General features: G+C 38.5%; 1 protein-coding gene across 10 annotated transcripts in view; it reads right to left on the bottom strand.

Annotated features, from left to right (window-relative positions):
- Window positions 1-6154: 6154 nt before the first annotated feature.
- The window catches only part of LOC102555809 (rho GTPase-activating protein 20-like), a 36523-nt gene continuing 29222 nt past the window's right edge, over window positions 6155-13455 (bottom strand). For 5 of the 10 annotated variants that reach the window (XM_063266291.1, XM_039082240.2, XM_039082238.2 and 2 more), the window contains 4 exons: window positions 10555-10737; window positions 8265-8437; window positions 7700-7862; window positions 6155-6737 (listed from right to left, as the gene is read on the bottom strand). In XM_063266291.1, coding sequence (XP_063122361.1) covers window positions 7701-7862; window positions 8265-8437; window positions 10555-10737 — 518 coding nt within the window. In that variant the 3' untranslated portion in view covers window positions 6155-6737; window position 7700. Of the gene's footprint in view, window positions 6738-7496; window positions 7863-8264; window positions 8438-10554; window positions 10738-13455 lie in introns of those variants that run through there. The other 5 variants (XR_010054088.1, XR_005487981.2, XM_017595967.3 and 2 more) reach the window with 4 other exon arrangements.

Here is a 13455-nt window from a genome sequence, read left to right on the forward strand (position 1 = left end):
ATATCTCTCAACATCAAAGGATTCAATTACTCAATATAAACACATAGGCTAAGAGATTGGGTAATAAAGAGGACCCAGCATTTTGCTGCATACAGGAAACATACCTCAGAGACAAAGACGGACACTACCTTAGAATTAAAGACTGGGAAAAAACTTCCCAAGCAAATGGTCTGAAGAAACAAGCTGGAGTTTCCATTCTAATATAAAATAAAATCAACTTTCAACCAAAAGTCATCAAAAGAGATAAGGAAGGATCCTTCATATTCATCAAAGGAAAAATCCACCAAGACGAACTCTCAATCCTAAATATCTGTGCTCCAAACACAAGGGCACGTACATTCTTAAAAGAAACCTTACTAAACCTCAAAGCACACATTGCACCTCACACAATAATAGTAGGAGATTTCAACATCCCACTCTCATCAATTGACAGATCATGGAAACAGAAATTAAACAAAAACATAGAGAAACTAACAGAAGTTATGAACCAAATGGACTTAGTGGATATTTGTAGAACATTCCATCCAAAAGCACCTTCTTCTCAGCACTTCATGGTATCGTCTCCAAAGTTGATCATATAATCGGTCACAAATCAGGTCTCAACAGACACAGGAAGAGAGAAATATTCTCATGCACCCCATCAGATCACCACAGACTAAGGCTGGTCTTCAATAACAATAATAAGGAAAGTACGCCCACATATAAATGAAAGTTGAACAATACTCAATAATAACTTGTTCAAGGAAGAAATAAAGAAAGAAATTGAAGACTTCTTAGAATTTAATGAAAATGAAGGTACAACATACACAAACTTAAAGGACACAATGAAAGCTGTGCTAAGAGGAAAACTCAGAGTTCTGAGTGCCTGCAGAAAGAAACAGGAGACAGCATACATCAGCAGCTTGACAGCACACCTAAAAGCTCCAGAACAAAAAAATCAAATACACAGAGGAGGAGTAGATGGCGGAAAATAATCAAACTCAGGGCTGAAATCAACCAAGTAGAAACAAAAAGGACTATACAAAGAATCAACAGAACCAAATGCTGGTTCTTTGAGAAATTCAACAAGATCGATAAACCCTTAGCCAGACTAACCAGAGGTAACAGAGAGTGTATAAAAATTAACAAAATCAGAAATAAAGAGGGAGACATAACAACAGAATCTGAGGAAATTCAAAAAAATCATCAGATCCTACTACCAAAGCCTATATTCAACAAAATTTGAAAATCTGGAGGAAATGGACAATTTTCTAGACAAATACCAGATAAAGTTAGATCAGGAACAGATAAATCATCTAAACAACCCCATAACTCCTAACGAAATAGAAGCAGTCATTAAAATTTCCCAACCAAAAAGAGCCCAGGACCAGAAGGGTTTAGTGCACAATTCTGTCCTACCTTCATAGAAGACCTCATATTAATACTGTCCAAACTACTCCACAAAATAGAAATAGATTGAGTGCTACCATATTCCTTCTATGAACCTTTAATTACTCTTATACCTAAACCACACAAATACCCAACAAAGACAGAAAACTTCAGACCAATTTCCCTTATGAATATCAAAACAAAAATACTCAATAAAATTCTTGCAAACCGAATCCAAGAACACATCAAAATGATGACCAATCATGATCAAGTAGGTTTCATCCCAGGGATGCAGGGATTGTTCAATATATGGAAAACCATCAATGTAATCCACTATATAAACAAACCCAAAGATAAAAGCCACATGATCATTTCATTAGATGCTGAGAAAGCATTTGACAAAATTCAATACCTCTTCATAATAAAAGTCCTGGAAAGATCAGTAATTCAAGACCCATACCTAAACAGTAAAAGCAATATACAGCAAAGTAGTAGCTAACATAAAACTAAATGAAGAGAAACTTGACACAATCCCACTAAAATCGTGGACTAGACAGGGCTGCCCACTCTATTCCTACTTATTCAATATAGTACTCAAAATCCTAAGCAGAGCAATTAGACAAAAATATTCATAGGTGGTGATATGGAGGCAAAGTTTGGAGCAGAGACTGAAGAAACAGACATTCAGAGCCTGCCACACATGGGTATACAGCCCATATATACAGCCACCAAAACTAGATAGGATTTATGAGGCTAAGAAGTGCATGCTGAAAGGGACCAGTTATAATCTCTCCTGAGAGACACAACCAGAACATGTCAATACAGAGGTAAATGCTAGCAGCAAACCACAGAACTGAGAATGGGACCCCCTTTGCAGGAATTGGAGGAAGGATTGAAAGAGCTAAAGGGGCTTGCAACCCCATAAGAACAACAATGCCAACCAATCAGAGCTTCCAGGGACTAAACCACTATCCAAAGACTATACATGGACTGATTCAGGGCTCCAAATGCCAGTGTAGCAGAGAATAGCCTTATTGGGGCACCAATGGAAAGGGAAGCCCTTGGTCCTGTCAAGGTTGAACCCCCCAGTGCAGGGGAATGTCTGGTGGGTGGTAAGGGGGGGGTTGACGGGGGAACACCCTTATGGGGGAGGGGTAGGAAATAGGGGGCTTATGGATAGGAAACTTTTGAAATATAAAGGAATATATCCAATTAATTTTTTTAAAAAGGGAAAAATAAAGGAAATAGATGCCTTGTCATTTACCAGTATTACAGTATTTATTTTCTGGATTTACTATGTCTTCTCAAAAGACAGGGCCTTAGAAAAGAGATAATAGGTAACACGAGAACTAAAGGTTCAGGATTTTATAGTACAAAATAAGTTAAATCTAGAGGCTAATTTACTTAAGCTAGCAACTCAAAATCAGGCAGATGCTGCAAAATCAGATTTACAAAATAAAGAGAACCTAAGATTATAGAAGCGAGGCCTAGAACAGAAGATACAGGAAATTATAGAGCAGTGTGAAAGATGGAAATAAAGGTGGGAGCGAAGAGCTGGAGACGATGCTAGAACACAAAATAGAAGAGCTCACTGATCAGACTGAGCAACAAAGAGAAAATAATGAGGATTGGAAGCAAGAGTTGGAGAATAACATTTTAAAATTAATCAATCAAAATAAAATAGTAGACTATCAGAATTGCAATATAAAGAAAAAATCAAAATGAGGAGGCAGAATGAAGAACAGAGAATATAGGAATTCAAGGAACAGGAGGAGTGTCAAAAAGAGAGATATGAAGCATGGACACATATCTTAAGGGAGGAATTTAAAATTTCAATTGAGGAACATACTCAGGTAGAGACAGAAGAGATTAGAGAAGCCAACCTAAGGTTATTAGAAAACAAATTTTAGTCTATCCGGTTAATATACAACAAAGACCTCCAGATGATAATCATCCACAGTGCTATCAGGAATTTGAATAGCAACCCATGAATTTATTAGAAATGAGGAAATTTAAAGAAAGTGTCACTAATTTTGGAATGCATTTGTCATTCGTAAAACCCATCGTGACTCTTGAGCTAATGGAGTAACTTCCCAAGCCTGGAAAGATACGGCAAGAGCAATACTAGAACCTGCTACATATTTACATGTGTTCTCCAGGTGGAGAAATGAAGTTGGGGAGATATCATGACAAAACAGAGCCAGGGGTAAAGAAATTGGTGAAGGTTGCTCTGCTGAGGTATATGAATGAGGCTGTATATGATGAAGAATCTGTGGCATTATGTTGATTGCCAGTCTTAAAACCCTGGGACAAAGTCACAGAATCAGGGAAAAGAATCATTTACTTTAGTCATGTGAGGTCCAAAAGAAACCTTTCCTGACCTTTTGCAAAGGCTATCCTCAACTCTGGAAAGAAGTGTATCAGATTCAGCAGCAAGAAAGACAATAATCAAGTCTTTAACCTTTGAAAATGCAAATACTGAATGCAAGGAAGTAATCAGACCACTGAAGTCAAGGTGAATATTAATAAATGAGTGAAATAGATATACAGCTGATGTTGGGTCTTGTTAGACTGATATGACTGTGATAGGAGAAGATGCCACTAGACACCTAGAGATGACCCAAGATTTTAAATATTTTAATTGTAGTGAGCAGGGTCATCTCAGACATAACTGCATGAAAAACCAAAGTAATACCAAAAAGGGTCCTATGCCTTCTGGAATTTATCAAAGATGTGGGAAAGGCAGACATTTGATTAGGGAATGTAGAACAGCAACAGACAAATGGGGCAATGCCTTACCAAAAATCTCCTAGGGGCCCTCTCACATGCCCCAATGCCAGGCAGAGACAGTTCTCTTCCTCAGGACAATTAAATGTCACTGTTTCAAAAACAGATGTTGTGAGACCAGACAAGACTGAGGCAAGTTCTATAGACAATTCAAAAAACCTAAAAGGGAGTCAAAAATGAATTTTTTTCAAACTTCTATAGAAGATCAAAGGCCAAAACTAACAAAACTAGTAAACAATATTGAGATTGAAGGAGTGGTTGACACTGGGGCAGATGTCACCATTATCTTTTCAAAACCTTGGCCTGCAAGTTGCAATCTTCAAGAAGTAGACATCCAATTTCAAGAGTTGGGACTTTACAAATACAGAAAAGCACCAGATGGCTTAAAGGTATAAGAACAGAAGGACAGGTAAAAAACTTGGAGCCATATGTGGATGGTATAGCCATTAACTTTTGTGGAAGAGATCTATTGCAGCAAAAGAAAACACAAAATAATATCCCCTCAGTTTCAGTCTGGCCATGAAACCAGTTAGGTTGCTAAGTTAGTTAGAGAATGTTATCAAAGGCAGCTACAGAGTGTCCAAGTTGTCCATAAACTAGATAGAGCAGAGGCTGACAATTTAGCTCTACCCAAAGAAGACACTGAGGTTAAGATACCATCAGCCTTACCACTAAGGTGGTTGACTGACCAACCCATTTGGATTTATCAATGATCTATGCCAATTAAAACCTACAGGCATTAGAAGAGCTAGTCCAAGAGCAGCTGGAGGCTCAGCATATAGAGGACTCTATCAGTCCTTGGAATTTTCCGGTATTTGTCATAAAAAAAAAGGCAAATTGAGGATGCTGACAGATCTCAGAGTGATTAATAAGATTTTTCAGCCAATGGGTTGCTAGCAGTCTGGAATCCCATTGCCTTCACTGGCCTAAGAAATGGCCTATCATAGTGATTGATCTAAAAGATTTTTTTAAAAAATGATTTCTCTACATGAACACGATAAGGAAAGGTTTGCTTTCTCAGTACCTCTCTTCAATAGAGGTCTCCCAATAAAAAGATATCATTAGAAAGTTCTTCCATAGAGAATATTTAACAGCCCTACCTGTTTCAGTATTTTGTACAACAGCCATTAGAGATGATTTGTAAACAATTTCCATAATCCATTATATATCACTATGTGGATGACATCCTATTGGCTGATCCAAATGTAAATATCCTGGAAAGAATGCTTGATGAAGTTAAAAAACAAAACTAAACAAAAAACCTTGCTTTGCTAGAGATTGTAAATTGCCCCTGAAAAAATACAAAGAGGGTATTTCTATTAATTATCTAGGGTATAAAATAAGCTTGCAGGCCACATCTCCTTGCTCCAAAATCCTGTGGGAGAGAGAGCTGAACACCCAGAAGTGCAGGCAATCCTGAGACTGCATGACAGGAAAGACTGCCACTTCTGCCCACCTTTGCCCACATCCATGGCCCAAGAGGAAACTGCATAGTACTTCTGGAAATAGGAATATAGGAGGAACTCCTCCGTCCAGATCTGTCCCAGATCTGAACTGAACCAGTAAAACAGCTCCCTGCAAATAATTCTGTGGGAGGCAGGGAGAACACAGCATTTGTTCTCACTGGGTTAGTCTAAGGATATTCTAAATGACAAAGACAAAATACTGAGTCACTGACCTCAATTACCCATTTATATTTTACTTAAAACATACCAATGATTCCTTCCCTCCAGAAGAACACCTTTCAAAACTGTGTTTACTATACAAAATGAAACAAAACCAAAACCAAAACAGTCAACAACAACAATAATAAAATAATCCAGATTCTCGGGATAATCCTGTTTTCCTATCTCATTGTAAAGGCTTATCACGCTAGGCATAAAGTTCTTATCTAATTACCTTTTTGCCAATATCATTTGTCACTCCATTATTGCAGGAGCTGGGCATGAATAAGAGACATGGGGCTAACCCAACAGATAGGTGGTAAGAAGACATTTCATTAACAGGAGAATTACTTTTAATTTCATACAATATACGAAAAAGTTGCCTCAGAAGAGATGCATTTTCAGGTGACATTTTATCTAAAAGACTGAACACAGAGACAGTTATTTTAAAACAAGTATAGTCAATTTGTAAATATGAAGGAAGGGAACAGAGTAATCATATATGCAGGGTGCTTTGAAAATAAAATGAAAGAATTTGTACTCAAATTATTGCTTGAAATATTTACCCAATTCAGAAAAAAGACAAATATAATTGGAATATGAAAGTAAGACTATAAACCTTGGCTACTGTAATTCACACTGTAACTCATACTCTTTTGAAAGTGTCTTTCGTGTTGGTCAATGACTGAAACCTTTTGCTGTCTGTCAGTGTTCTTAGTAAATGTTTCTGTGATATATAATCTCTAATGTGTGTAAGCAAATGTTACTTCTATTTTGTTGATGTTGTTCAGAGTTTGCCAACAATTACCTCTGCACTGCGGCTAATTTATCTTCATCATTGACTTTTTTGGTTACAGCAATCCACTCATCATATAGTTTTGAAGTCATTAGACTTCCCTTGATGTCTTGGAGGAAGTCCTTATAAAGAGAGGAAAAATTTTTTTTGTGGAAAAAAGTTAAACATGGAAATTATTCAAAGTACATTCACCTGTAAATTTCAGTTTAGTTCCAACTTTCTTCACAGTTCCCCAAATTTCCCCTAGTTAGAATGTTCCATGATATGTGGTCCCAGTAAGTTTCATCTATTCAAACTAGAGACTAAAGAGTAAATTTTCAGATTTACTTGGACTATAGAAAAATCTTTCCTTAGCTCAGCATGCCTCTAGTGGACAGCTGAGCAAACTAGCACATATAAGTGATCGATACTTCAGTTTGAATACTATTTTTAAATGATAGAAACATGTAATTATGATAACCACAATAAAGACAACCATAGGAAGCTATTATCTGATTTCTTAGGAGCAGAAAACCATGGCTGGTACTGGAAATATGGAGGCACATGTGGTCATGGTTCTTAGAGAATGTCCTGCCCTTATTTGACTACACAAGTGTGACTCCTAACTCAATTATAGACATTTAACTTAATGTTCACAGATAATACAGCCCTTACCCATCAAATAAGGTTCTCTTTGAAATGGATGGAGACTATTACTGAAAACCACAGCTGTTTAAAGTACCAAGCCCCAGTTTGCTCTCAGCCCCAGATTGCACATATACATTATAACTCCTGAACCTTGGGCTCCAAGCATAGGTTGAGACATTCAGAAGAATTGTACACCAGAGGATAGGGACATTTTCTGTGAGACTGGATCTCCTAGAAATGAGGGGAGGGTTCACTTTTGATAGTTCAACAATCACATTGCTTAAACAATTTCTGAACAAAACATCATCCATGTTATTAACACTAACAATGGAGACTTTGAGCATATCAGATTTCTCTCATACATATCTACTGTCACTCAAGGAAATGCAAAATGAAGTAAACTACTCCCATAGACTCAGAGGAATCCTGAGGTGGATGATGGAAGGACTTTCTGTACCTTAAAGATCCAGGTCACTACATAAATTGATTTGCTTGTTTATATCCACCTCTTCTTCTGAATCCAATTTGTCCTTTACTGTTTGGAACAAAATTATACTCGGAGGTTCTATAAAAACACTCTTGGTTGTGGGCCCTTTCTTTTTTAGTATGTACAGCATGTCCTGAGAAGAAGATAGAGAAATACCTGTTAGGCTTCACACAGCACAGAGCACTATTTGCTCCTCGAGAACAGGAACAATGGTGTGCACAGGTAGTGAAAGTGCTGGCATGGACACAGAGGACCTCAAGCTGGTTTTTGCCTCAATCTTTTGTTGTACATGTCCCACCCTAATGTTGACCCTTAAAGGTCAGGCAACATTTCTTCATATCAGATTTTCCAAAATAGTTAAGAGATTAAATCCAACTTTTCCAATAGATGGTTTCTGAATAGCCCTCTCTCATCTTCCTATTGGAAAGCCAATGATTTGAGACACAATTTTTACTCCACATAGTGATAGAAGTGAAGGGGTCAGGTATTTAAGAAGCAGGATTTTGTCTTAGGAGAGCCAGAATGTGAGACACACCAGAATTGCTGAAGGCAGGTCGCCATCCTGACAAATGGAACTGAGTTCTCTTCCAAACAGTTTTCCTCCCTTTTTAACTGGTGTGATGGTGCATACTTGGTCCTGGTCAGGCACAGAGCTCCTGTCCAACCGAGATGTTATAGAAGTTCTTTGTTTCTTTAAAGTTTTTTTTTCTTCATATATGAGAAGTTGAGATCATTACATGAGATAGTATAAGTTATAAAGATCTTTTACAAAACCAAATTTCAATTGCAAAATGTCCCTTATTATAATGGGTTAATCATCCTGTTGTGTTTATGTAACTTTCTTCCCATATTCCCTACACTGTTATTAATATTAGTGGTGTCTCTAAGACATGGTCCTGTGTTCTGTAGTGGTAATTCTCACAAGATGGTGCTGTCAAACTCCATACTGTATCATGAAATACTAGATACATTGGATGAACAAGCACCCTGAACTTTGTACAGGCTGTTGCTTCAAGAGTTACATCCATTTTCATAGCCACCCTCACTTTTATTCTCATTTTAAAATTTTCTATTTTTTTCAAATGTCATAGTGAAGCTCTTCTCATCCTTAGTTTTCTTGTTCAGAATTTTGAAGAACCATTGTTAAGTTTATTTCAGCAGCAGCATGTCCCCCTCATGAGAAAATATACATGACTGTACACTATAGTGTAAGTTGACAGCTGAAATTAAAGTTTCTTTTTCCCTTCTGAGTTTTCTTTTAGAATATTGGACTATAATACAATTTTAAATGTTACTTAAAGCAAATAAATTAAAAGTAAACAAATGAGTCATATAACACAATATAAAAGTCTTCTTCACTGTAGAACATATTGTCTGCCTGGCTATCTAATTCAAAATTATGAGGACTGAAATCACAAGTAATATTATATAGATTGACAAAGATGTCTGAGTGAGTGTTTGTGTGTGTGTGTATGTGAGTGTTTATTTATATATATGTATTGATATATCACATATCAAAAACACATACCAAAACACATATCAAAATTTTTGACTCAGAATTGTTTCTGTCTAAATGCATGGACAAAAACTGGAGCAGAGACGGGAGGAAAGCCATTCAGAAATTGCCTCAACTTCTGATCCATTCTAGGCATAGACACCAAACCATGACAGTGTTGATGATGTACTGATATGCTTTCAGACAGGAACCTGACATGGTTGTCCTCTGAGAGGGTATACCAGTTTCTGACTGAGACAGATGCAGATACTCTCAACCAACCATGTGACTGAGTCATGGGACCATGAGTTAGGGGAAAGAATGAAGGAGGAGAAAGGGATAGCAACCCCATAGGAAGAATAATAGTATTAATTAACTTGACCCCCTCAGAGCTCCCCAGGTCTTAGCCAACAACCCAAGAGCATACATTGCCAGTCTGCAGTCCCTGCTACATATGTAACAGATAGCTGTCTTGTCTAGCCTCAGTGGGAGGGGATGTTCTTTTTCCTGTGGAGGCTTGATGCCCCAAAGAAGGGGGATGCTAGAGGGGTAAGGTGGGAGTAGGTAGGTTGGTGGGGGAGCACCCTCTTAGAGGCAAAGTGGAAGAGGGATGAGGTGGGGTATTCTTGGTAGGGAGACCAGGAAGGGGACAACATTTCAAATGTAAATATAATAATTAATAAAAAATAAAAAAGCAAATTTTAAAAGAAATCAAGGGTATAAGTGGGAGGTTTCAAGAAAGTAGAGTAAGGAGAAATAATAAAAGTATTCTACCACTTGAAAAAATAATTCAAAAATTCCAGTCTATCAATGTTAGGGCCATTTTGAATCTAGATATAGGTCTAAAAGATATTTTTATATGATTTGAAATGAGATTAGAGACTGGGCTACAAGCCTAAGGTGATTTCTATTCAAGCCAGCAACAGATTATCTTCAATCCCACACATATAGTTTTTCTATGTAGATTTCATTGCAATAGTTTGTCAAAATGTAGTTCATAAGTAATTTTGATGGGCAACATATCAGGATCAATTTCTTAGAGCTGCTATTCTAATTGGACAAAAATGTGTGTACATAGTGTCTTGGCATACCAGTTTATGGTGAATATCTGGCTGGAAAAAATGAAATGTTCTCCCTATAACCCAGACTAGTCTTCACATCAGAATTTAGAGTTCTCTTAATATGGACCTGAAACATATTGTTTTAGTGTTTTGTATTTTTTTTACAGTGCCCCTTTCCTAAGCAAGAAAATGATAGTATGCTGTGATATTTTATGACAAATTAAAATGGGAACTAAGAAAAGCCACCTGAAGGAAGATGATGGACTCACTTTTATGCTGCTGGCTTCTTGCTGAGTTTCGGGGCTTTAAGATGAATTTTCCATGTTTATCAGCATTTAGATATTTCATGATTACCCCAGGTAGGGAAGGGAAATCTGTTAAATTTCTTAAGTTCCGTGAACTGAAGTTCTTTTGAATATTTATCATTCTAATGTCATGTGGATACTCATGCCCTATGAGAAAAAAAAAACATGAATTGTAACTAATGTAACTGAATATGGGAAACCCTTCTGATACCATTTAGAATGCTTTGCTGTATTTCTCCTCCTCCTCCTCCTCCTCCTCCTCCTCCTCCTCCTCCTCCTCCTCCTCCTTCTCCTCCTCCTTCTCTGTCTCTTTTTTCTCTTCCTCCTCCTCCTTCTTCAGGATAATGTAGACTGTACACACTAGAACACTAGAACCCTTACAGGGATACTATAATAAATTGAGCTGATAACTCTAAAAATAATGAGAAACTTTTCAGTGTATCACTTTGTTTAGGGAATAAAGACCTAAGAGTGCCCTGTGTAGGAGGGACTTTTGCTGTATTCTTCTCTAACCATTTTAAGACACGCTTGTTCGACTATTAATATCAATAATATTTTTACATCGTAAGAATCCTACTTCACTTCTCTAGCTTTATATCATGCAACTTAAATATTTCACACTGCATACATAAAATAAAATATGAGCACTAATTGCCTTCACAAAGATAATTGTGATATCGTATACTACCAACTTAAAGCACAATGAAAAACCTAGATGAAAAAGAAGAAAACAAACCAAAAAGAAGCAAATGGCAGGAAATAATATTAGGTCTGAAATCAATTAGAAACAGAATGTGTAAAACCAGGATCCTGTTCTTTGAAAAAAATCAACAAGACACATAAGCCTAAACTAACTAAAATTCTCAGAAATAGCATGCAAATTAACAAAATCAGAAATGGAAAGGGAGACATAATGGAAATTGAGGAAATTAAAAAAAACCATCAGGTTTTACTACAAAAGACTATACTTGACAAAAGTTGAAAAATCTATATGAAATGGATGATTTTCTAGACAGTTACAATATACCAAAGTTAAATCAAGATCAGATAAACTAATCAGTCCCATAACACCTAAGTAAATAGAAGAATTCATTAAAAACAATCAATAACAATAACAGTAATTAAAAAACCCAGGGCACGATGGTTTTAGTGCATAATTCTACCAGACTTTCAAATAAGAGCTAAAACCAAAACTCCTTAAACTATTCTCAAAATGAAAGTAGAACTACAGAACTTGCTGGTGAGATTGTAGAGAAATGGGGATGCTCCTCCATTGCTGGTGGGATGGCAAATTCCACAGCCACTTTGGTAGTCAATCTGGCTGTTCCTCAGCAAAGAGGAAATAGTTGTACCTGAAGACCCTGACAATACTGTTCCTGTGCATATACCCAAAAGATGCTACACAGTAGCACAAAGACACGAGCTCTGCTATGTTATTAGCAGCCTTATTTGTAATAAGAAGCAACCCCCCTTCCTGGTTGCTGCCGCCACAGAGAGCCCGTGGGCAGCACCCCGCGAGCAAACTTGAGCCTCGGGACCACAGGTAAGACCAACTTGTCTGCTGCAAGAGAGCTGCCTGGTGAGATCAGGACACACAGAGACAGAGTTCATCTAGGACCGGGCACTTCCTGTGTTTGCTGGAGGTCCCACGCCCGCGGATCCCGGGCCGCAGCAGCTCTCTGCTCCCAGACCCCTTGGGAAAGAGGCCTCACCGCCTGGTCAGGTGGGCACTCCTGAGGCTGCAGAGCGGAAGAGACCACCAACACTGCCCACCCCTGCCCACATCCCTGGCCCAAGAGGAAACTGTATAAGGCCTCTGGGCTCCCGTGGGGGAGGGCCCAGGAGCAGCAGGACCCCTGCCTGAGACACCGCCGGAACCTGAGGGAAACAGACCAGATAAACAGTTCTCTGCACCCAAATCCCGTGGGAGGGAGAGCTAAATCTTCAGAGAGGCAGACAAGCCTGGGAAACCAGAAGAGACTGCTCTCTGTGCACACATCTCGGACGCCAGAGGAAAACACCAAAGGCCATCTGGAACCCTGGTGCACTGAAGCTCCCGGAAGGGGCGGCACAGGTCTTCCTGGTTGCTGCCGCTGCAGAGAGCCTGTGGGCAGCACCCCATGAGCGAACTTGAGCCTCGGGACCACAGGTAAGACCAACTTTTCTGCTGCAAGAAAGCTCTTGGTGAACTCAAGACACAGGCCCACAGGAACAGCTGAAGACCTGTAGAGAGGAAAAGCCACACGCCCGAAAGCAGAACACTCTGTCCCCATAACTGACTGAAAGAGAGGAAAACAGGTCTACAGCACTCCTGACACACAGGCTTATAGGACAGTCTAGCCACTGTCAGAAATAGCAGAACAAAGTAACACTAGAGATAAGCTGATGGCGAGAGGCAAGCGCAGGAACCCAAGCAACAGAAACCAAGACTACATGGCATCATCGGAGCCCAATTCTCCCACCAAAACAAACATGGAATATCCAAACAGACCAGAAAAGCAAGATCTAGTTTCAAAATCATATTTGATCATGATGCTGGAGGACTTCAAGAAAGACGTGAAGAACTCCCTTAGAGAACAAGTAGAAGCCTACAGAGAGGAATCGCAAAAATCCGTGAAAGAATTCCAGGAAAACACAATCAAACAGTTGAAGGAATTAAAAATGGAAATAGAAGCAATCAAGGAAGAACACATGGAAACAACCCTGGATATAGAAAACCAAAAGAAGAGACAAGGAGCTGTAGATACAAGCTTCACCAACAGAATACAAGAGATGGAAGAGAGAATCTCAGGAGCAGAAGATTCCATAGAAATCATTGACTCAACTGTCAAAGATAATGTAAAGCGGAAAAAGCTACTGGTCCAA

The sequence above is a fragment of the Rattus norvegicus genome, chromosome 8 (assembly GCF_036323735.1).
Source record: "Rattus norvegicus strain BN/NHsdMcwi chromosome 8, GRCr8, whole genome shotgun sequence".
Classification (NCBI taxonomy): domain Eukaryota; kingdom Metazoa; phylum Chordata; class Mammalia; order Rodentia; family Muridae; genus Rattus; species Rattus norvegicus.